The following is a 20942-nucleotide window of genomic DNA, read 5'->3' on the forward strand; positions in this document are numbered from 1 at the left end:
AGTCTGGGCACAGGGTTGCCACTGAAAGCTCGGGTCTATCTACTCCTGGTCACCCCGTCACTCGGCCAACCCCAGGAAGACTGGAGTCGAGTGCCCTAGGAAGGGCGCCAACCACGCTGGATTTGGGCTGGAGGCTGGCTCACCAACCCAGCTGGCCCACCGCAGCCCTCAGTTTCCCCGTTTGGCCAAGGCAGAGAGCGGATGGCGAGAAATCAGGGGTCCTGCTCGGCCCGCCCCCGGGGGTGGGGCTGGGAGTGGTCACGTGGAGGGGCGCCGCACCCGGGGTCTCCCGCCCACTCGGCGTCGGGAGCCGGAGCCCGGAGCCGCCAGCGAGGACGCCGCCGCGAGGGCTGGAAAGGCGCCGCCACGCCGGGGCTGCTGAGGTCACGGTCACCGGGGCCTGAGGGCACCTGCTCGCTCCTCCGCCCGCTCCCTGAAAGCTGTGCGGGTGGCTGGACCCGCAGCGGCGACGCCGACGACAGCAGCAGCAGCAGCAGCAGCGAGGACTGGAGCGCGGGCAGCCCCAGCAGCAGCCACGCCAGCAGCGACACCATGGATCTGTCTTTTATGGCCGCGCAGGTAACCCGGAATCTTCCCCCACGCTCCCCAGGTCTCCAAGTTTGCAGGACCCCAGCCTCGCTGTCCTCCTCGGTGCAGCTCTAGCGTCCGCGGCCAGGTCCTTTGTCCCGAGCCCGGCAGTCCCACCTGGTGCACGTACCCGGGGCCGGCAGTTTGGCTGTCCCGGGTGAAGTGGCCCGTGTCCCTCGCACACCGAAGGTGGAGTGGAGCTGTCTCCACTGAGCACCCCACTTCTGAGCAAGACAGCTCTGAGGAGCCTGGACAGCAGGAGTCGCCCCTCCCTGCCCAACCCCCACTCGCTGTTTGCGGTGGTGCCCCCGGGCTGGCAGAGGACAAGCTGAAAAGGAGCTGCCCTCCCCACTCTGGTTTTGCTTGGTGCTGGCACTTTGTCACTTGTTGGTGTCCTCGGGGCAACCTCCTTTCTCTCCACTGTGGGTGGGACTTTAGCCCCTACCGCTCAGGGAGGCAGTGGCAGGGCTTTGTGACAGAGATGGATGGTTTAATCCGTTTTTGCTTTGTGCCGGATTTGAGCAGGAGACCACTACCCTTCTTCCCTCCACACAAAACAGGCTCCTCCTGGCAGACATACAGATGACCTCTTGGCGCTCTGCCTGGTCTCCGCGGCAGGAGAATGCCTTGGAGTTGTGATCTTAGGTGTTGATTCTCTTGAGCCAGAACAAAGACACACGCCCTTTTTTCTGGGGTTGTGTGTAGCCCTTGAGAAGACCTGGAGCTGACCATAGTGTAGCTACAGGGAGAGGCTACATCTGGCTGGACACAAGTCCCAGCCTACAAGTCAGACATTCCACCTTCTGTGGTTGTGTTGGGAGCGCAGGGACAGCGAAGCCAACCCTGTTGTCTCCTGGGTCTGTGCCCAGGGCCCCAGTCCCTGCTGCTTGTCTTCGGGAGTGACGTTTGAAGGGACACTTTGCTTTCTCCAAACTTCACCAGTGTGGTGGAAGTCTGTTTAAAATGTAACTTCAAAGGCCAGACTGGATGTAGAGGGTTATTCCCAAATGGGAGCATCAAATGACACAAAGTCCCCAGGTTGGCTCTGGGTGATCAGGACCCAGAGTTGAGAATGGTTCAGTTAAGCAAGTGAACCATAACCCTAACAATTCCTACAACCTGCCCTTCTTTGCTGATGACCCACCCCGTATTTTACCCGTATGTAAATACGGTCATGTGGAAAACAGTCACTTCCACTGAAGATGGAAGCGTGTTTAGCTGAGCTGTAACTGAAGTGAGGAGAGAAACTCAAATGCTCTCTGCATCCCACAGAAGCTGGTGTTTCCATGGTTACAAGATAAATTGATCGTTACTAACTAACCTTTGGGGCTGGCTAGAGCATCCACGGTTGCTATGGTGACTTGACAGTACAAACAGGGCTTTTCTGCACCTGTGGGCAGAGCCTGCGGGAGTCAGTTTGTTGTGGTGGTGATGTGTCAGTGGGGTTTTGTTGTTTTTGGTTTTTTTTATAATTCACATTTCACTTGGTCAGTTTGTTCGTGCCAAGAGACGGCATTGATTACATGCTCAGCACCCTGCTCCCTGAAAGGAACAGAAATGTGAATAGGCACACCAATGGAAGACACACTAAGGTTTGTTGAGGACCTACTGTGTGTAAACGCTTGCAAGTCCCATTAGCCTGGAGTTCTATAGGTCAGCATGCCAGATGTCAGGAATAATTTACCTAAGGGCAAGCAGTTCGTGAGGGAGGAAGCTGGTTTTTTTTAACTTAGACCTTAGGCTCTGCAGAGATTCTGGGGTTTCCCCAGTGTGACTTCACCCTAGGGACACATTCCAAGATGGTTTATCTGTCCCCTCCCTCTGGAGGTGGAGTCAGTTTGTTGTGGAGGTGCTGGCACCATGGTGTCTCCTGCACAGCATGGCCTTGGTTGTGCTCAGTATTGCTTCCTGCCATAGATTTGTCTCACTGTCTCCATAGGATGGGAATTGCTACTTTTTTAAAAAATCTGAAGGACCTAGCAGTGTATGGGGAGTGAGCACTCAGCCTCTGTACACCTCTATATGTGTCTGTGTCTGTGTGTGTGCGTGTGTGTGTGTGTGTGTGTGTGTGTGTGTGTGTGTGTCCCTGCTTCCTGTCCCCAGTTTTGTCTGGCAGTGAGCGCCTGCAGAGATATGATGGAACTCCATTTACTACTTCTTCAGTACCTTTGTCATGGACCCTGTCGAGCACTAGGACAGGAGAGCTGAGAGACAGAGTTGGATGGGACCTAGATCGTTTCTCTGGGTGCTTACAGGTCAGACCAGGACCCAGCAAGAGAAGTAGATCAAGTACTGGGCCCAGCATGGAACTAGCACACAGTAGTTCTTCAACAAGATTGGATGAGGGTGAGATGAGATGTGTGCTCATGAAAAGACACAAAGATGAACAGAGAGCGAATGCAAGATGTCACATGTGTACACCATCACCAGGACTTTGAGAAGGAGGCAGTGGACGTGTTAGGATGACGGGCAGATGGTCCCGAACAAGCGTGGGAATGAGCCTTCTCGAGAAAGCAGCATGGAGGTAGTGGGGCCTGTGACATATTCAAAGCCCTTCAGAGAGCTAGAGGGCGGGAGACACAGTGGGTCTGAGAGCGAGAGGTCAGAACCAGGCTACGGAAGGTGTTGACTGGCAGATGAGAAGTCGGGGCTGAATCAGAGAACACTGGGAGCCGTTGTGTTCTCCAGCACAGAAATGGTGTATATGCCTGGGGAAAGAAACCCTCTTCCCCTGTGGGGAATGGAAGCTGGAGGAATGGGCGGAGTCAGGAGTGTGTTCACTGATGAAGGGAATGAGGCCAGATCCTACTCCAGACCTGGGCGTCCTGCCTTCAAGTGCAGCCAATACTCAACAGGATTCCTTTCAGTATCTTAACATGATTCAGAGCATGTAAGCCTTTGGAAGAGTTTGGGACTGCAAAAAATAAGTGTGGAGATGGCACCCCATCACTGTGCAGCGTGGACACGTTACCCCGATGCAGGGGTGTGCCCTTCACGCTCCATAGGAGGCTGAGAGAGAGCATAGGAGAGGTAGAGACCCTGGACCGCAGCCTGGGGCACCCGGCCACCTTGGGAATATCCCACACAGTCCCTTACGATCCCTGGATCCTGGAAGCTTTGGAGATTGTGGACATGTGGGACATCCATTTCTCTGTAGCCAGAGGTGACCAGATGGGCAGGGCCGCCAAGACTCCAGGGCTCAGGAGAGAGGGAGGGTCACAGGTCTCTAAGATTGAGCCCAGATTCTTGCACTCAAAGATGGCTACCACCCACTCTTTCTCCTCGGGAGCCCTTCAAACCTGGACCGCCATAGTGACTTTCAGGACCCAGAACATGTTGGTGACACTTAGGAACTTCTGAGACTGAGTCCTGAGAAACAACCTGGGACCGGTGTACATCTACTGTAGGGGAAGCCAGTGTCGTGCAGGAGGTGTGATATTGCTGGGACCTTTGTGCTAGAGGAAGGATTCTGCTGTGTGCCGAGCTGGCGCTCATTCCCATAGGGTTTGTGACCGGGATCACACCTGCCCGTACACTTTGGATCAAGCATGTAGGAGATGTCAGCCATGCTTCTTCTATCTTGGACTGTCTCTAAAGTGACTAGTGTCTGTCTGGTATTAGTCAATTTTTCCTGACCTTAGGGTCCTCCTGGGGGCTTTAGAAGTTCCATTACCCTTGCCTCCAGTCCCACCCCAGTACCCCTATCACAGTAGTACTTCCAGTGTCCATCAAGGCAGAGGCCTGGAATACACACTCAGCCAGCAGCGTCCCCTCCCTGTCCTTGCTTGAAGCATGTCCTCAGCTCTGTGGCCAGCCTTAGGTCATAAAAAGACATGGGGCCATGGAAATTACCAAACACAATACTGATGTCACAGCTTGAAATGTTTAAGCCAAGAACTTGCTCCAAATCTGAGAGTCCCCTTCCTGTAGATTCTGCCTGTCACAGGGGCCCATGGGTAATTCAGTTCTTCCCATTGTTCAGACTGGGAGGAAACAGATAGCCTGGGGGCACAGCTACCTCCTCCACAAACAGGGGAGTGGAGCCCCCAGAAGTGGTGGTGCATTGAACCCTTCTAGAATCAGCCTCAGGGAATCCCCCATTTTCTCAGATATACAAAACCTTAGGTTTTATGCCCATGTTTTAAGCAAGTCCCTTAAATGAGCAGAAAGCCAGTTCAAACTAGAATTTCTACTCCTATACCTCTGAAGCCAGAAGTCCACACACAGGTGTCCACCTGTCCCGATCACTGAAGGCCTGGAAAGAGGCTTGCCAATGGAGCATCCGGGTATCCCCTGCCACCATCGGTACCCCTTGACCTCTAGATGTTCATCCCGGCCTCCGCTCCTATGACTACATGGCACCTCCCCGTTTGTGCTGGGTCCTCATATGGGCCCCAGCCTGGTGGGCTGAGGACCACCCTAGAACCTTACCTTAATCCCATCTGCACATAGACAGAGGCTCTCTTTGCAACTAAGAAAGCTGCTGGACTTCAGTATCCTTGAGGGGACACAACCCAACTGACAATGGGGTCTGGAGACCCCCACCTTAGCGAGTCGGTGAGCAGACTCCTCTCCTAATCTCAAGTTCTTCAGCTTTGAAATGTTGACAAAACACTGCTCATTTTGTTCACTGGGCGGGGATTTTTGGTGTGTCAAGCCCACAGGGGATTGGAGGGTGTGGCCCCAGACCCCCGGGAGCCCACCAGGAGCGCCTTTGATAGAGCTTGACTTGAAGGCTGTGTAGCTGTCATACACACACAGTGGTGAGGGGCGGAGGAACCAGCATGCCATGGTCAGCATCGTCTTTAACACGGTGTGTCCTTTCCAGTGGGGATTGCTATGCTCCCGGCAGTGGGTTAGAGCAGAGGGATGGATGACGAAGGACTAAAAGATAGCGCTAGGGAGCCTGGGGACAGTTGGGTGGCCTCGTGGAGTGGAACAGAGTGGTTGAGGGGTTGTAGTATCCTGAAGAGTAGGGGCCTCATCTGCAGGTGTGACAGACACTGGTCCCCATGCTGTAGTTCTTACTGGTACCAGGCATACACAGGCCTGGGGCAGTGGTGCTTCTGTGTTTTAGAGAAAAGTAGAAATGGTGATATTTGCATGCATACTCTCTCTTTCTCTCTCTCTCTCTCTCTCTCTCTCTCTCTCTCTCTCTCTCTCTCTGTCTCTGTCTCTCTCTGTCTGTCTCTCTCTCTGTCTGTCTGTCTCTCTCTCTCTCTCTCTCTCTCTCTCTCTCTCTCTCTCTCTCTCTCTCTCTCTCTTTCTCTCTCACGTGTGTGTGTGTGTATGTGTGTAAATGTGGAGGGGCCAGCTGTCAATGGTGGGTGCTTTCCCCAGTTGCTTTCTACCTTAGCTTTTAATACAAGGTCTTCACTGAACCTAGGGTTCACCAGTTCACTAAGGGGATTGGTGTCTAGTGAGCCTCAGGGATCCTTTTGTCTCTAACCCCCTGCCCCAGCACTGGACTGCTAGTGTCTGCCACTGTGCCTGGCTTTTTATGTGGGTTCTGGGTCTCAAACTCAGGTCCTTGTGCTTGCTGTGCGAGCCCTTCACCTCCTGCACCATCTCCCCAGCCTGCAGATTAGATTTTTAGATGTTAACAATTAATTAGAAATCTGTACCATACTGACCAGCCGCAGCGTGGGCTGCTTGGTTACTGTTGATTTTTTGGGTTGCTAAGAAATCAGGAGTTGTCTAAACGGCTCGGTTTTGTGGGACAAATTCAAGAAGGACTCTGCTCAGTAGTTTGTATCTGCTGCAGTGGCCTCCGTGCAACATCTAGGCTCCAACTCATGGCTTCTTCACAGGTATTTCTGTCGCCTCCCCACATGGCCACTCTCTACATGATGCTCCCCTTTACAGGATTTGCTTTTAGCAACTTGGGCCTCCCAGCACAGAGTCCTCAGTCTGCCCACTCCCTGTGGAGCACTGGTTCCCCTAACATGAGAGTTCAGGGGTCCCAGGTAGAGGCTTCAGGCTCCTAGGATCTAGCCTCAGATGTCCTACAGTGTCTGGAACACTACATCCTCCTGGTTGAGAAAGCTCTGAGGCAATCTAGATGCAGAGGAGTGGACCAGCCCACCATTATCCATGTGGGTTGATCTGCATATCCAGGAGGGTGGGAAGGCATGGACCATGGCATCCTTGGAGATTGGTGACTGCATTGAACCACACAGGACAGGAATGTGGGCTGGGTTCGTCCCGGAGCTCCAATGGATTTTCAAAGCCTTGTATCTCACCAAGCGTAGGAGAGAGGATAATTACTCTGAACTAGGTGGTGATTATGTTAGGTGAGACCTGTGCATATTTGACCATTTCAGACCTGACAACTTGTATGACTTGACCTCATGGCAGAGGAGTCTGAGAAGGCTTTCTGTGTCTGGGGAGATGAGATTACCCCTCATCTTCCTTCAGCCCACCCCTCGGAACTTGGCAGGTGGGAAGGCACCAGGAACAGGGTACTAACCCTGGCCTGTTTCTGGGAGACACCACAAGATCTAACCACTACTGGCATATTTCCCGCCTGCCCGTTTTGCCTCACCTCCAGGGCCGTAGGAGACTCACAGTAAATTTGCTTTTTATTTATTTATTTTTTTCCCCGCAAAGAGGGAGAACCACAGAAGACTTTAGTCATATGGGTCACATGACTTTATTTTCTCTTTAAAACAGAGGTCTTTTTTTTATTGTACAAAGGAGCCTATGGGATCATTCCAACAGATCTGTAAGAAATTAGCAGACATTTCTTGTCCAGAGAAACACCACTGCTCAAAAAAATAGACTCCCGGGGAGCCAGGCAATCTGCTATTTAGCCCATTGACGGGGCGGGTGGAGGGGTGTCTCTGCAGGTGTCAGAAACGAACTGAGAATATAAACTCGGTTTGGATTGACTTCATCAACCTGAATCATACTTGAGGGAGTCTGACACCAGGCGGTTCATTGTCAGCATATCTTTTACAAGATTTATTTATTTATTATGTATACAGTGTTCTGCCTGCACACCAGAAGAGGACAACAGATCTTATTACAGATGGTTGTGAGCCATCATGTGGTTCCTGGGAATTCAACTCAGGACCTCTGGAAGAACAGCCTGTGCTCTTAACCTCTGAGCCATCTCTCCAGTCCAGCATATTTTTCTTAATAAATTGTTTATTTATTCTACCTTTTTGACAGTACTGAGGATGAAACCTAGGACCACATGTATGCTTAGCAAGAGCTCTACTGTTGAGCTGCGCTCCGGCCCCATTGTCAGCATATTTAAAACACAATTTGGAGGAAAGTTTCCAGGCAACAATTATTCCAATTCCAAGTGCCCAATAAATCTTAAAGTGCAGCTACACAGAAACTCCTTGGCAGAGTACATGTGAACCTGAGGGTAGGCTCTATAGCTAAAAGGCCTAGAATCTAGTGTGGTCTCTGACTAGGATAGCATAGAAGTCAGTAGGCCATAAAAATACATGTGATGTTAACCCTACAGATGGATTCTAGTAACTAGGAGCTAAAGCTGAAGGTCTAGGGAAGGAGAATCTGGGTTACACATTCTGGGGGATTTGGAAGGAGAGTCTGGGTTACACATTCTGGGGGATTTGGAAGGAGAGTCTGGGTTACACATTCTGGGGGATTTGGGTGTGGTCTGCCTCCACAGATAGCAAAAAGGTCACCACCAGGTCATTAACTATATCCACTTCCATCCTTCTGGATGGAACCAGTCAACTCCTTTGAGACACCCTGAATGTTTAACATACCTGATTCCCTAGTGCTCTGTTGGCACAAGGACTTCTGTGCCAACCACAGCCCACGTTTTCTTAAAGCAAGAATTATCATGAAAGTACTAATTATCTATTATCTCAGATGGTTCTAGCCAGAGGGCCTGTCTTCTTCAAATTCTCACTGGAAAGACCTAATAAGTACGTGGACGTTCTCCTCAGGCCTCAGAAGAGGCTGTGGTGCCGTTTCTTTGGGAATGTAATGAACAATTAACAAAGGCATCAACATCACAAACACTTTCCTAGATCAAATTTCTAGGTAGTGTTTTAAAACCTAGGACTTCCTGGAGCCCAGAGAACAGGTAAGGGGGTGCACATTTCCAGGTAAATGCTGCTTATGTAACAGTTTCCCCATGCTCTGCTTTGCTTTTGGGCCAAACTGCAACTTCTGTCCCAAGAGTTGGAGACCCATAGATGCACCTTCCCTGCCCATTCTGTCTCCCTGGGATGTGTGTGTATGTTATACACCATACTACATTATTGTGTGTATGTTATAAACCATACTACATTATTGTGTGTATATTATAAACCATACTACATTATTGTGTGTATGTTGGTTCTCTTCCATTTATTGAGTAATAAGGGGAAATCTCGTGTGTTTCCCCCACGCATTAGTGACTACTCCTGTCTCTCTTTCATTTGTGTGGTCTCGTTTCTTTGGGGCATCATTTCCTTTCTGCCTGGAAGGGCTTTGACATGTCTAGTGCTGCTGAATTGCTGGATGGATCCTTTCAGCTTTTGTAGGTCTGGACAGTCTAAGTTGGTGGTTCAGTTAAAAACACGGCTTCCGCTTCTCGCTTGTGTTGTTTCCAGAGAAAACCCTCTGCTATTTCTAAGTATAGTGTCTCCTTTCCCCTCTGGCTGCTTTTAAGATTTTATCCTTCTCTCTGATTTTGAGCAGTGTGGTGAAGCTGTACCTTTGTGCAGTTCTTTTCATGTTTCTAGTGTTTGGCCTTTCCAAATGTGTGTGCAGGAAGCTGGAGAGGTGGTTCAGCAGTTAAAGGTGTGTGTTGCTCTTCCAGGGGACCCCAGTTTGGTTCCTAGCACCCACGTCTGGCCACTCATAACTCCCCATAACTCCAGATCTGATGCTTCCTTCTGGCCTCTCTGGGTACTGCAATCATATGTGCATATACCACATGTATGTGCATATACCAGCCCACATACATGTACACATCATCAAAAATAAAATAAGTCTGAAAAATGCATATGTTCCATCATATTTGGAAACTTTTCTGGCATTAATTCTTTGTGGATTTTTTTTCTGTTCCTTCTTCTTGCCTTTCAGACTCGTTCTGACTGCGTTAGGTGGCCTCAAACTGTCTCACAGCCCGTTGCTCTTGTTCTCTGTTCTTTTTTCTCGCTGTTTCATTTGAGTAGCTGTCATGGACGCCTCTTCAGGATCACCGCCATTTTCTTCCGCCATTTTTACACGAGTAGCAAGCCCATCCGGAGTATTACTATTCCGGAGGTTGTGGGTGTTGTCTCTAGACACTTAAACTTGTGTCTTTTGAAAATTAACTTGCATTTTCTTAACATGTTCGGTGCTTGCTTAAGCCACTTAAAAACCAAGTGAAGCACAAGTGTAGCACCTGTTTTAAATGTCCTCTCACACTAATTCTTAGTCTTTGGGATGTGTCTGCGTGATGCCCTCACCTCCTAGCTTGGGTTGCATCTCCTTGTGTGTCTGGTCATTCTTGGTCAGATGTCAAACACTATGAACTTTCTCTCCCTCTCCCTCTCCCTCTCCCTCTCCCTCTCCTCCCTTTCTTTCTTTCTTTCTTTCTTTCTTTCTTTCTTTCTTTCTTTCTTTCTTTCTTTCTTTTTTAAGGCAAGGTTTTTCTGTGTAGTCCTGGATGTCTTGGAACTCGTTCTAAAGACCACACTGGCCTTGAACTCTGACATCCACCTGCCTCTGCCTCCCCTAGTGCTGAGATTAAAGGTGAACGCCACCACACCTGGCTAAGCACTGTGCATTTCACTTCATTGCATGGTCGGTATTTCTGTATTCTCTAAATCTTCTTCACCATTATTCTGGAGGAAGACCACTCATTTGGGAGCAGCTTGGAATCTTCAGGGATTTATGATTGGCTAGGCATTACAAATGCCCTATTTATCTGATGGTAACTATTGCAGCTGTAGCGAGGTGGGGCCCATTCTCCCTGCTGCCCTGTGAATTATGAGATCCCCAAAGTGACCAATGGGAAGAAACAGGAGTGGTGGTTTTGTGTGGGCACCAGGCACTGCTCACTGCCATCCCTTTGGTTGATTCTTCTCAGCAGCGCATGCATATCCATGACTCACCAGCCGCAGTCTGTGGGAACTGTGAGCGCCCTCTGCAGGCCTCCAGGGTTCACCATGCTTTCTCCGTACTCAAGCCTTACTGGCTTGACATTAAAGTCCTGAAAACTATTTTCATATACTGATCTTGTTTTTTCCAGTTGAGTGAGTGAATTCGGTCCTAATGACTCCATCTGGGCTGGAAGCAGAATTTCTTAAGCCTGTGTTTTTAGCGTCCGTATTCCTGCCCCTCTTTTCTCCCATTGTGGTAAAGAGATGTACACTGGATCCATTCTGGAACCTTGGACAAGAACTTCTCTTTCCAAAGGCAGTATAACTCAAGAGCTCAGATTACTACACTGGACGCAAGGGTCTGATGCTCGAGTTAAACCCTTGTGCAGACTGCCTGCCTTGGCCGCTTGGGTTCTTCTGTGTATGTGTCCCGTGACAAGACATTCCAGAAGAGGCTGAGGGAGCTGTTACCTGGTCCCATGTTGAGGCTGTACCAGGAAGCCAGGAGGGGTGCATCCCAGTGACAGAGCTGGGTGTGGATCTGCTTTGGGAGGGGTGGTTTCCATGTTAGTGGGGCCAGACTGTCCTAAAACTTACAATCCTTCTGCCTCCACATTCCAAATGGGGAGATTATAAGCATTCACCACCACACCCAGCTAAATCTGGGTTTCTTTAGGCTTCGGTCTCAACATCAGGACCACAGGAAGCCCCTTGGAAAGAAGAGGGCAAAGGAGGGGAGCAGATGCTGCAGACTGAGCGTGGCTGCCTCCCACTCAGCCTGTCCCCTGCAGGTCCCACGAGGAAACCCCATCTGTAGCCTCAACCCGCAGCTCTGGAAGCTGATTAGAAATGCATTAAGACCAGGCTTCTGTGCCAAGGGAGGCCTGCGAGGTGACTAATGTGTTCTCTCGTCCTCCACCCTCCGCTGTTCGCCCTGCCACAGCCACAGCGGCACCCACTTTAGCCGCTGCCCGACTTCCTGCCCTTCCTTCTCCCTCCTGTGGAAGTTCATCTGGCCCTGCTGTGCCAATCAGTCAGCATGGCAAGCCATGAGCCATGCAGATGGGCAGGCGGGAGAGTGATGAGGAGCCAGCACCATCTTCTCCAGCCCTCGTCCCTTTTGCTATCGCTCACCCCCATCTCAGAGCACAAGTGACATAAAAAACGTCATCAGGGAGGCAGGAACCCCCCCTCAGGTGGAAGAAGCAGGAACAGATAACAGAGATGGCACCCCCAAAGGACAAGTCACCCCCAAAGGGCAATCTAGTGAGTACACCCATATGAGAGAGAGAGAAAACACACACACACACACACACACACACACACACACACACACACACACACAGGCTCAAAGGCTTTAAGATGGTACCCAGAATCATGCAGGCAGGGAAAGAGCTAAGCTATGGCTTTTTAAAAAAGAAGAGTAACAGCTGGTCGATTGCAGAGTGCTGGAAGGACATCCGAGGCTCAGACACATGTGTTACTCTGTCACGATCTTCTTCAGGTCCAGACTATGTGGGCAGAATGGACCGTGGCCGAGGGAGTTGTCAAGGCTCGGGTGGACTGGGGTCAAAACTGGAAGGAAGGGACACCACGTCCTTCCACACAGCCCTCCTCCCTCCTGCACCCCACAGTTCTGTCCAGTCCTCAGTCTGAGCTGCCCTGCTTGATGCTCTCTGACAGCAAAGACCTTCATTTCATATGTACCACACTCACTGTGCCCCAGCCCAGGGCCAGACCCAGTAAATATTTAATGAACGAAGTAAGGTCCGCACAGAGGTCAATAAAAGCAGAGTGCTAAGAAGCAGGCCACATCCCCGTGAACCTAGAAGGCCAGCACTCCCTACCGGCACAAAGTGTCCCACTCTGTCCCTCAAACTCCGCCCTCCTAGTCCCCTTGGCCCCCTGCAGTGTGCCCACCTTGTGCTAGGTCCTGGCACATTCGGCTTTCCGTTTAACCTTTCGTTAGAACCTCTGATGCACCGTGTGGTACAGCTTATTGAGGAGAAAAGAGCCGGAAGGGTGGAGACGCCTGCCCTGGGGCCACGCAGCACACAGGCTCTGGGGATGCAGTTGAAGAAAGGGCTGACCCTCAGAACCTCCATACTTGTCTGTCAGGATGGTCACTCAAGTGCACCGTGACCAACAATCACAGCTCACTCAGGACTGGAGAATTTCAGTTCTGAACCCAGGATGGTGCCAACTAAAGTGGGATGCTCTGCTGCCTGCAGAGGCCGTCTGGGGCTTTGGGAGGCCTCAGGGAAGACAGCCCTGCTGCCCCAGAGTTCCATGCCCCTGAACGTGTTCCCCCGTGTTCCCTTCACCAGTTGGAGAGAAAGGCTGGAGCTGTTTGCTGAGTTGGTACATCCCCACCTACCTCATTAATCACGCAAATGTCTGGCAGTTGACCAGTATGGGCTGGGTACTGTTCTAGGCACTCCTTAATGGCTTCATGCTCTGAGACTTGGTTACCTTCTGTGAGATGTGGCCAAGGATGAGTGCTATCCACTCAGCCCTGTAATCCAGCAACGTGTAGAAAGAGATCCAATCAGTGTTGACTTTGGCTAATTCTGTCAAAAAAGCAGCAGAGGGTAAGCGTGACCCTGACACATCACGGTCCCAGGAGGCCGATGCCTCCAGTTGGGCTGCACACAGCATGAAGCAGGCTCCTCTTCCCCTGCACCCCTTAACATGTCACCTCGCTTCACAGCCCTAGGACACCCCAATCCCAGACAAGCCCCAACAGCCATACGTGGCTTCACAGAGAGAGGAAAATGTCTGACTCCTCTCTCTTCAGCCTGTCACCCAGTGTAAGGGAGCACAGTTGTAGGAACACCCCCAGCCGGGCCACACAGCTCACCCCATTGGTCCCCAATAGTCATAGTGAGGAAGTGTGGAAGAAGTGAGGTGTCTAATGAGAGTCACACAAGGGACGTGTCAGGTGACTTGAGCCACACCCCCACAGAGCAAATGCAGTGTTTTCCCTTTCCACACGTGTCTGCCTCCCTCTGTGAGACCCTCAGGTCAGTGAGCAAACATCAGTACCTCTCTAACCCCAGGGGCCTGGCACCTTGAACATGGAGTTAGAAACCTGGATGTGAATTCTAACAAGCCGTTTCATCATCATAGAGTGCTGGTCAAACCTCCCGTCCGGAATCAGTTCTTAGGTCATCAAGGATGAGTAGCCCACTGTGTCTGTATCTCCAGTGACGGGGGACTCACTACCTCTCAAAGCAGTGACTTCAGCCATGCTGGTCCTTCTGCTGTGCTGACAGGAAGTCCCTGAGTCGCTCGCTCTGTGCACGTCCACACCGCACAGTGAGGGGATTTGTGGTCAGTTACGAGAAGCCTCAGGATGCTGCAGCCTAAATAGGGCAGCGCGACACCCGTACGTGCCTGGCGAATTGGCTGATTTACTGTGACCTTCTCGTCTTGAGCCAGCAGTCTTCTCCCCTTCCCGCTGCCTGTCATCCTAGGTGGCAGCAAGTCTTTTCATCTCACGCATGGCAGCCTGTCCCCCGGAGCCTTGGAGAGTGCCGACCATGGGAAACAAGTCCAAATCCCAGGCTGTGCCACGTGTTACTTGGGCCCAGGTGCTGAGCCTCAGTTTCTTTGTTCAGCAGGAACAATGGTACCTAGCACACAGGCTGGATGAGAGAGGCAAGTGAGATGGAGGGTGTGAAATCACAGGCTTGCCCAGCATGCTCAGGGCTCTGCTTTCTAGCTCTAGCATAAAAAAAAAAAAAAAAAAAAAAAAAAAAAAAAAAAAAACTAAAACTAAAACTAAAAAAACTAGAAGATGAAAAATAACCAGCCCCACAGGGCTGTACAAATGCCAGTAGGTGTAACACTTGAGCAGTCGCCCTGGATCTCCCTCTGTGTCGCCTCCTTTCGTGGCTTTATGAGTGAACACCAGGATTGCACCCAAGCCTCTGGACATGCGGGACCTGCATTAACCGCTGAGCTGTATCCCCAGCTTTATAAATATCACCCCGTGTTTGTATAAAGCAATTTTCTTATAATATGATTCTCTCAGAAAACCCATCCCTCTTTGGGTCTTGCCCTGATAACCCTCATTCATGTGGGCTGTGGGAGCCAAATTTTGCCCCGTGCAGGGCTGAGCCTCTGGCTTATTCTACGACGCTCTATTCCTTCCTGTGGCCTCTGTTCAGGCAGGTCTTCCTGCGGCATTGGTATAGTAGGTATTATTGAACCTGAGACTTTACCCTGCCTGCATAACTTGAGAGACGCTGAGCAGAGATGCCAGACCTCTGGCTTGAAGTTGAAGGCCTTTCTTAGCCACTGGAATCAGTAGCTGGGGCTCATGTTCACGTCTGCAAGTTCTCTGGAGGTGTACAGAGTGTTGTAAGGGGTCTCCATAGCAACTCAAGCTTGGGGACTCCACCCTGGCTGCAAACCCGCCCTTGACTGCTCTTCTATCTTATTCATTGAGGAGGGGTTCTCAATCAAACTCAGACAGAGCTCGTCAGTGTGGCTAGTCTTGCTAGCCAGCTTGACCAGAGGCTCCACCTTCTGAGGTGGCATTACAGGTGGGCCGCCATTCCCACTGTATGAGGGTTCTGGGGATTTGAACTCCAGTCCTCATACTTGCAGGGCAAGTGCCTTAACCATGGAGCCATCTCTCCAGCCTGACTGCATTGTCTTTTAAGTGGCACTCATTAGTCACTGTGTGACCACTGGAACAGATGATGCCTTTAAGACCTCAAGATTTAAAAGAAGTAACTGCTTGACCAGAAATTTTCTCATATCCCAGGAAAAATCATTCTAACCATCCTCTTCTCTCTGGGTCACACACACCACTCTAAGGAGGCTTTAACTGGGTTTGACCCTCCTATTCTTAAGGCTCAGTCCTCTGCTGGTCTGGCCCTTCAGCACCTTCCAATGTCTAAAGCAAAGCTGCTTAAGCTATAGGTTGTGAGTTCCATAACTGAGAAAAATTTGGTAGGAGTGAAAGGTTGAAAACACACAATAACCAAAAATATATTAAAAATCAAAAGAGTAAAAAAGAGCCTTAAAGTGGAATTATCTAGATTAGGTTGGCCTGTGGACAGGTCTGTGGGGGATTTTATTGTTAATTGATGTAAGAAGACCCAGCCCTTTGTGGGCGGCACAATTCCCTAGGCAGGGGTCCTGAACAGCATAAGAGAGGAGAAGACTAGCTGAGAGCAGGCAAGGATCTATACATCTATTCTCTCTCTGCTCTTGACTGTGAACATGATGTTCCTGCCTTGACTTTCTCTCAGTAATCCACTGTAACCTGGAATTGTGAGCCAAATAAACTCTTTACTCCCTGTCTTAGTTAGGGTTTCTGTTGCTGTGACGAGAACCATGACCACTGCAAGAAAGGAAAACATTTAATTGGGTGGCTTACAGTTTAGAGGTTCAGTCCATTATCATCATGGTGGGACATGCCGGTGTGCAGGCAGATATGGTGCTGGAGAAAGAGCTGAGAATTCTACATCTTTGATCCACAGGCAACAGGAAGTGAACTGAGACACTGGGTGTGGCTTGAGCATATATGAGACCTCAAAGCCCACCTCCATGGTGACACACTTCCTCCAACAAGGCCACACATGCCTACTCCAACCAAACCGTACCTCCTAATAGTGCCACTCCCTGTGAGCTTATGAGGGCCAATTACATTCAAACTACCATACTCGCTAAATTGCTTTGGGCCAAGGTATTTTGTCACATTAACAGAAATGAAGCTGGGATGTGGATTTTCTCACTGGCCTGTTGATGGCTAAGTAGACCAGTCTGGCTGACTTGAGAGTCCCAGGCACCCGCCTGTCTCAACCTCCCAAGCGCTAGGATTACAGGCATATGCCACCACACCCAACTTTACACCCAACTTCTGGAATTGAGTTCAGTTTTTTTGTGTTTGCAAGCCAAGCACATTGCTGCCTGCACTTTCTCTCCTGTGTGTTCTCTTATTGGTCAATATTTCTGCCTACCTGTTTGCAAATGTTGTCTCAGGAAAATCCCACTAAGCTCTGCAAAAAGACAGGTGTTACAAGGTTACTCCAACCCTTTCTGTCTTAGGGTTTCTATTGCTGTGACAAAACACCCTGACCAAAGAGCAAGTTGGGGAGGAAAGAGTTTATTTGGCTTATACTTCCACATTGCTGTTCATTATTGAAGAAAGTCAGGACAGAAACTCAAACCAGACAGGATCCTGGAGGCAGGAGCTGAGGCAGAGGCCATGGAGGGGAGCTGCTTACTGGCTTGCTTCCCTTGGCTTGCTCAGCCTGCTTTCTTATAGAACCCAGGACCACCAGCCCAGGGATGGCCCCACCCCAATGGGCTGGCTCCTCCTCCATCAATTACTATAAGAAAATGTCTTATAGCCAGATTTTATGGGGGCATCTTCTCAACTGAGATTCCCTCCTTTCAGATAACTCTAGCTTATGTCAAGTTGTAAGACCCAGCCAGCACACGCTCTAACACTGATGTAACTCCCTGGAACATTGATGTAATTGTGGGTTTTGTCTTTAAAAAAAAATGCTGTACCCCTGAGCATCAGCACCAAGAGGTGTTTTGGAGGCGTTAGCCTACTCTTGGTCTGGCCATTATCAAAAAGATTCTTGTGCTTGTAATTGGCTTAATTAGTGTGGTTGTTGCTAACTATCTCACATGGATCATTTCACAAAGGCTCAGACATCACAGCCGCCCACAGGCGTCTCCACCCTGATCACCTTCACCAACTTTTTCAGCAGGGGACAGAGCATGTTCCATTTGAGGTAGGAAAACCTGCCTAGCTCCCTGAAGGCTGCTAGGATTATGCACATACCCACAATTCCAGGGCAGTGGCCACAACAGTCCCTCTGGGCCTCAGCAGCTAGAACTAGACCTGGGATTTTTAGCTGAAGGTCAGTGTGCCATTTTCACTCCTGGTCTGCCAAGACCACCATTTCTTGGGGTACTCTGTGTCCCAGTAGCCCTAGACGCCCTAAATACTCTTGGAATTAAACAGTTTGGCTTCTAAGATTTTTTTTTTTTTTTTGTCTCCAGCATGGAGAATATTCAGCGCAACATGATACAGGCTTGATGTTGCCACAATGCAGCGAGCTTTTATCGAGTGCCTGCAGTGTGCTGAAAAGTCATGGTCAGAGACAGCCATCTTTCCTGGCAGGATTGCCCTAGGAGTAGCTGTCAGTGTACAAAAAACAGGACCTCAATCCCAAGAGAGGCAAATTATTTAATCTTAGGCTTGCTAAACATCTGGGACCTGGACAAGAGGGGACCAACCCATCTATTTGACTGTGGTGAACAGAGAAATCCTGATGTGGCATCAATTTGCAGCTGTGGGACCAAGTCACACAACTCCCTTGTTCCTGGCTGCATAATCTTCCCCAGCCATGCTCAGTGCCTAGACCCCACCCCCACTCCGCTTCCCCTGATTCCCGGGCAAACAACATGGGCTTAGGGCTTAGGAAGTTACCTCTTATAAAGACCTCTCTGCTTGGGGACAGGTTGGTGGCATCCTCTGAGAGGTAACTGTGTTTGCTTTCCTGGAAGGTCCCTTTGGCATCCTTGTATTCTGGTGAGGCCCACTGTGTGGAGTAGCCACTGGACAACAGGATTTGACCCACCCACAACACACCTTCATTTTCATGGCAGCATGACTTGTTTGTTCCCTGTGCTCAGTCAGGGCTCGGATAGCGCTTCCTGAATGCCACCAGAGAGAGAGGACTCTCCTCTGGCTTCTGACCCAGTTGGACATACAAAAATAACCACAAATGAGGCGGATAGGGTCAGCAAGGCACAGCTGCCTCTGTGTGTCTCCTGCTGGTCCAGGTATCTGTGACAGTCGCTTCCCCAGGAGCCACGGTGCTGCATGGGGTGGGGGTGGGGGTGACTGGAATGTTGGAGACGTTCTCCTGTGACTCACCAACTCCCCAGTGTAGGATCCGAAGCATGTTCGAGGCTCAAGCACCATAGAACTTTCCCAAGCAGAGGCAGGAATAATGAACATCCCGAAGGATTGGATCAGGGAGGCGAACTCTGGATACATCCTTGTCCCAGCCCACCACCACCACACACTCCAGGATGTACCCATTCTCTGGTGTCAGCTGTCTCTTTCCTGTTTCATTTCTTCCCTTCCTACATCGCCCCCTCCTGTCCTCCTCCAAGACAGAGGTCTGCATTTCTTTCTTTATACATCGGGCTTCCAGCCTATTCTTGGCATATAGTAGATGCTCAACCAAATGTCTGTGTAGTTGATGAATGAGTGAACAGTTGATCAGATTTCCCACCCTTCGCCTTGCAGCTCTGAGTCTGTTCTGTTCAAGGAAAGGGCATATACATCTGGCTCCATCAATGCTACTGAATCACTCCAGAGGCCCTCTGGAGCTCTCGGAGGTGGAATCTGTTTGGTTTGCAGCAGCCTCTGCCAGCCGTTCCCCTAAGAGAAAGCCTTCAAGCCCTCATTGTCTTGTGTCTGCTCAGCGGTGGACACTTTGACAGACTGTCCGGAATCTCGCTGGCCTTCAGAAAGACCGACCATAGCCACTCAATGGGAGGCCAGGCTTGGCCAGGAGGTGGAGCCATCTGGCTGGTCTTGGCCATTTTTTTCCTTGATGTTCTCAACCAGTATCTTCTAAGACAAACTGCAGCTCAGGCTCCTCCACAGCCCCCTGAGTTCTCAACGGTGGCTGTGGGTTACACCACAGAGGACAGATCCCAGGTGGTGGTCCAGCCACATCCAACATGTCTGTCCCCAGGGCTAGTGTCCCTTCACTATTAGTAGTCAAAGATGATGGCTCCGTGGAGCCCGCACTTTTCTGCTGTGTGCTGAGTTACTATGGCAACAGCCTCAAAAAGGAATCTATTGCTTTTTTCTCTTAATTCTGCAATGTTCTCAGGTTTTCCAAAAATACCCTTGTTTTCCTGGGCCCCTCTGCGGGTTTGAGCTGGTAGAGCAGGCAGCTGTCTGTATGCTGTGCTGAAGATCTGCTCATGGCTGTCAGTTGAGCAAACAGTTCTTACTGCAGTTTGCTCTTAGCATGTACTTCATCTAAGTAGCCGTGCCGCGCACTGGGATTCAAGGAGAAAGTCAACTCCAGGCTGTCTGTCTATAAAGAGCTCAGAGTCCGGGGAAAGACAGACACACCCGTAATGTAAGTGCATGGCTAATTACAGTAGCAGATAAGATGATATAATAAGTGCAGGCATGTGTAATGTAATCAATACTCTGGCCTCTGTGGAGATTTGTTAGTGTCGGGCTCCAGAAGAGAAAGCTGTGAACTCGGGGTACGTGACAAAGGTTAGAAGTTGGCCAGTTTGCCGTTCCGTTTCTGATCGATTCCTCATGAGCTGTGCATTCTCAGGGAAGTGACTGTGCCTCTCTGAGGCCCAGGGTCTGTGTCATGCTGGGCTGTTGTGAACAGATGGACCAGCACCCAGGCGCAGGGTAGCTCTTCCATGGGAGACCCTGCTCATCTGTGACCAAGCTCCTGGGATAGTCAGGAGAGGTTCGGTAGGGTGACATAGGGTGACAGGTGTCTGCAGAGGGCCACCGGCAGTGGTGGGGCAAATGAGCTAGCAGCAGTGGGCATGGAGGGTCCTGGCATGGTGAGTTTGGGGAAGCTAAGAGTCGCATCAGAGCCTGGAGATCTGTGCCCACCGATATCCAGGCTCTGATGCGACCCCATGAATGTCACTGCTGAACAAACAATAGCTTGAGGGTTAGGTGCTGCTTAAGGAGCATAAAAAATAAACAAACACAGACAAGACCAGCATGTCCTCAGTACAGAAGCTCAGGTCCCCATGTTGCCACGCCTGGCCACATTTGGGTACTGCAGCCTGACTTCTAAGTAACCCACAGAAGTGACAGTGACTGCCAGGCGACTGAATGCTTAAAGTGGCCCTGGGGATGATGGCGGGGGTTTGTGTGTTGCAATGCCTAAAGTTTAGTTCCTGGTTAATTACTCTGAGCTATGCAAGCTCAGGGAAGTCATTGTACTTCCCTGAGTCTCAACCCAGTCACTTTCCATTTGTGCCTTAGTTTCCCCACCTGGAAAACAAGGATGTCAGCCCTTTATCATGGGGTGGTCTGTGACAATATACCCTCAAGTTATGAAGGTCCCAGCCCACACCTGGCCTGGAGCAAACTCTAAGTAAATGTTACTTGCGTTCTTATTGCACCCGCTCTGTTTTACATGGAAAACTGCAGCGTGGGTGCTAGGCAACAAGGATGCCGGGTTCTGCTGGTAGGCGGCAAATATTTCCATTAGCTGCATCTCTGTGGAAGAACCACGCAGGAGGAGTCAGCCA

At 50.4% G+C, this 20942-nt stretch overlaps 1 protein-coding gene across 1 annotated transcript in view; it reads left to right on the forward strand.

Annotated features, from left to right (window-relative positions):
* The first annotated feature begins 201 nt into the window (after positions 1 to 201).
* Positions 202 to 20942, forward strand: part of C14H14orf132 (chromosome 14 C14orf132 homolog) — a 36448-nt gene continuing 15707 nt past the window's right edge. Inside the window, exon 1 of the mRNA XM_059279171.1 lies at positions 202 to 579. Within this exon, the coding sequence (XP_059135154.1) occupies positions 202 to 579 (378 nt within the window). The remainder of the gene's footprint in view (positions 580 to 20942) is intronic.

Source organism: Peromyscus eremicus, chromosome 14, assembly GCF_949786415.1.
Source record: "Peromyscus eremicus chromosome 14, PerEre_H2_v1, whole genome shotgun sequence".
Classification (NCBI taxonomy): Eukaryota; Metazoa; Chordata; class Mammalia; order Rodentia; family Cricetidae; genus Peromyscus; species Peromyscus eremicus.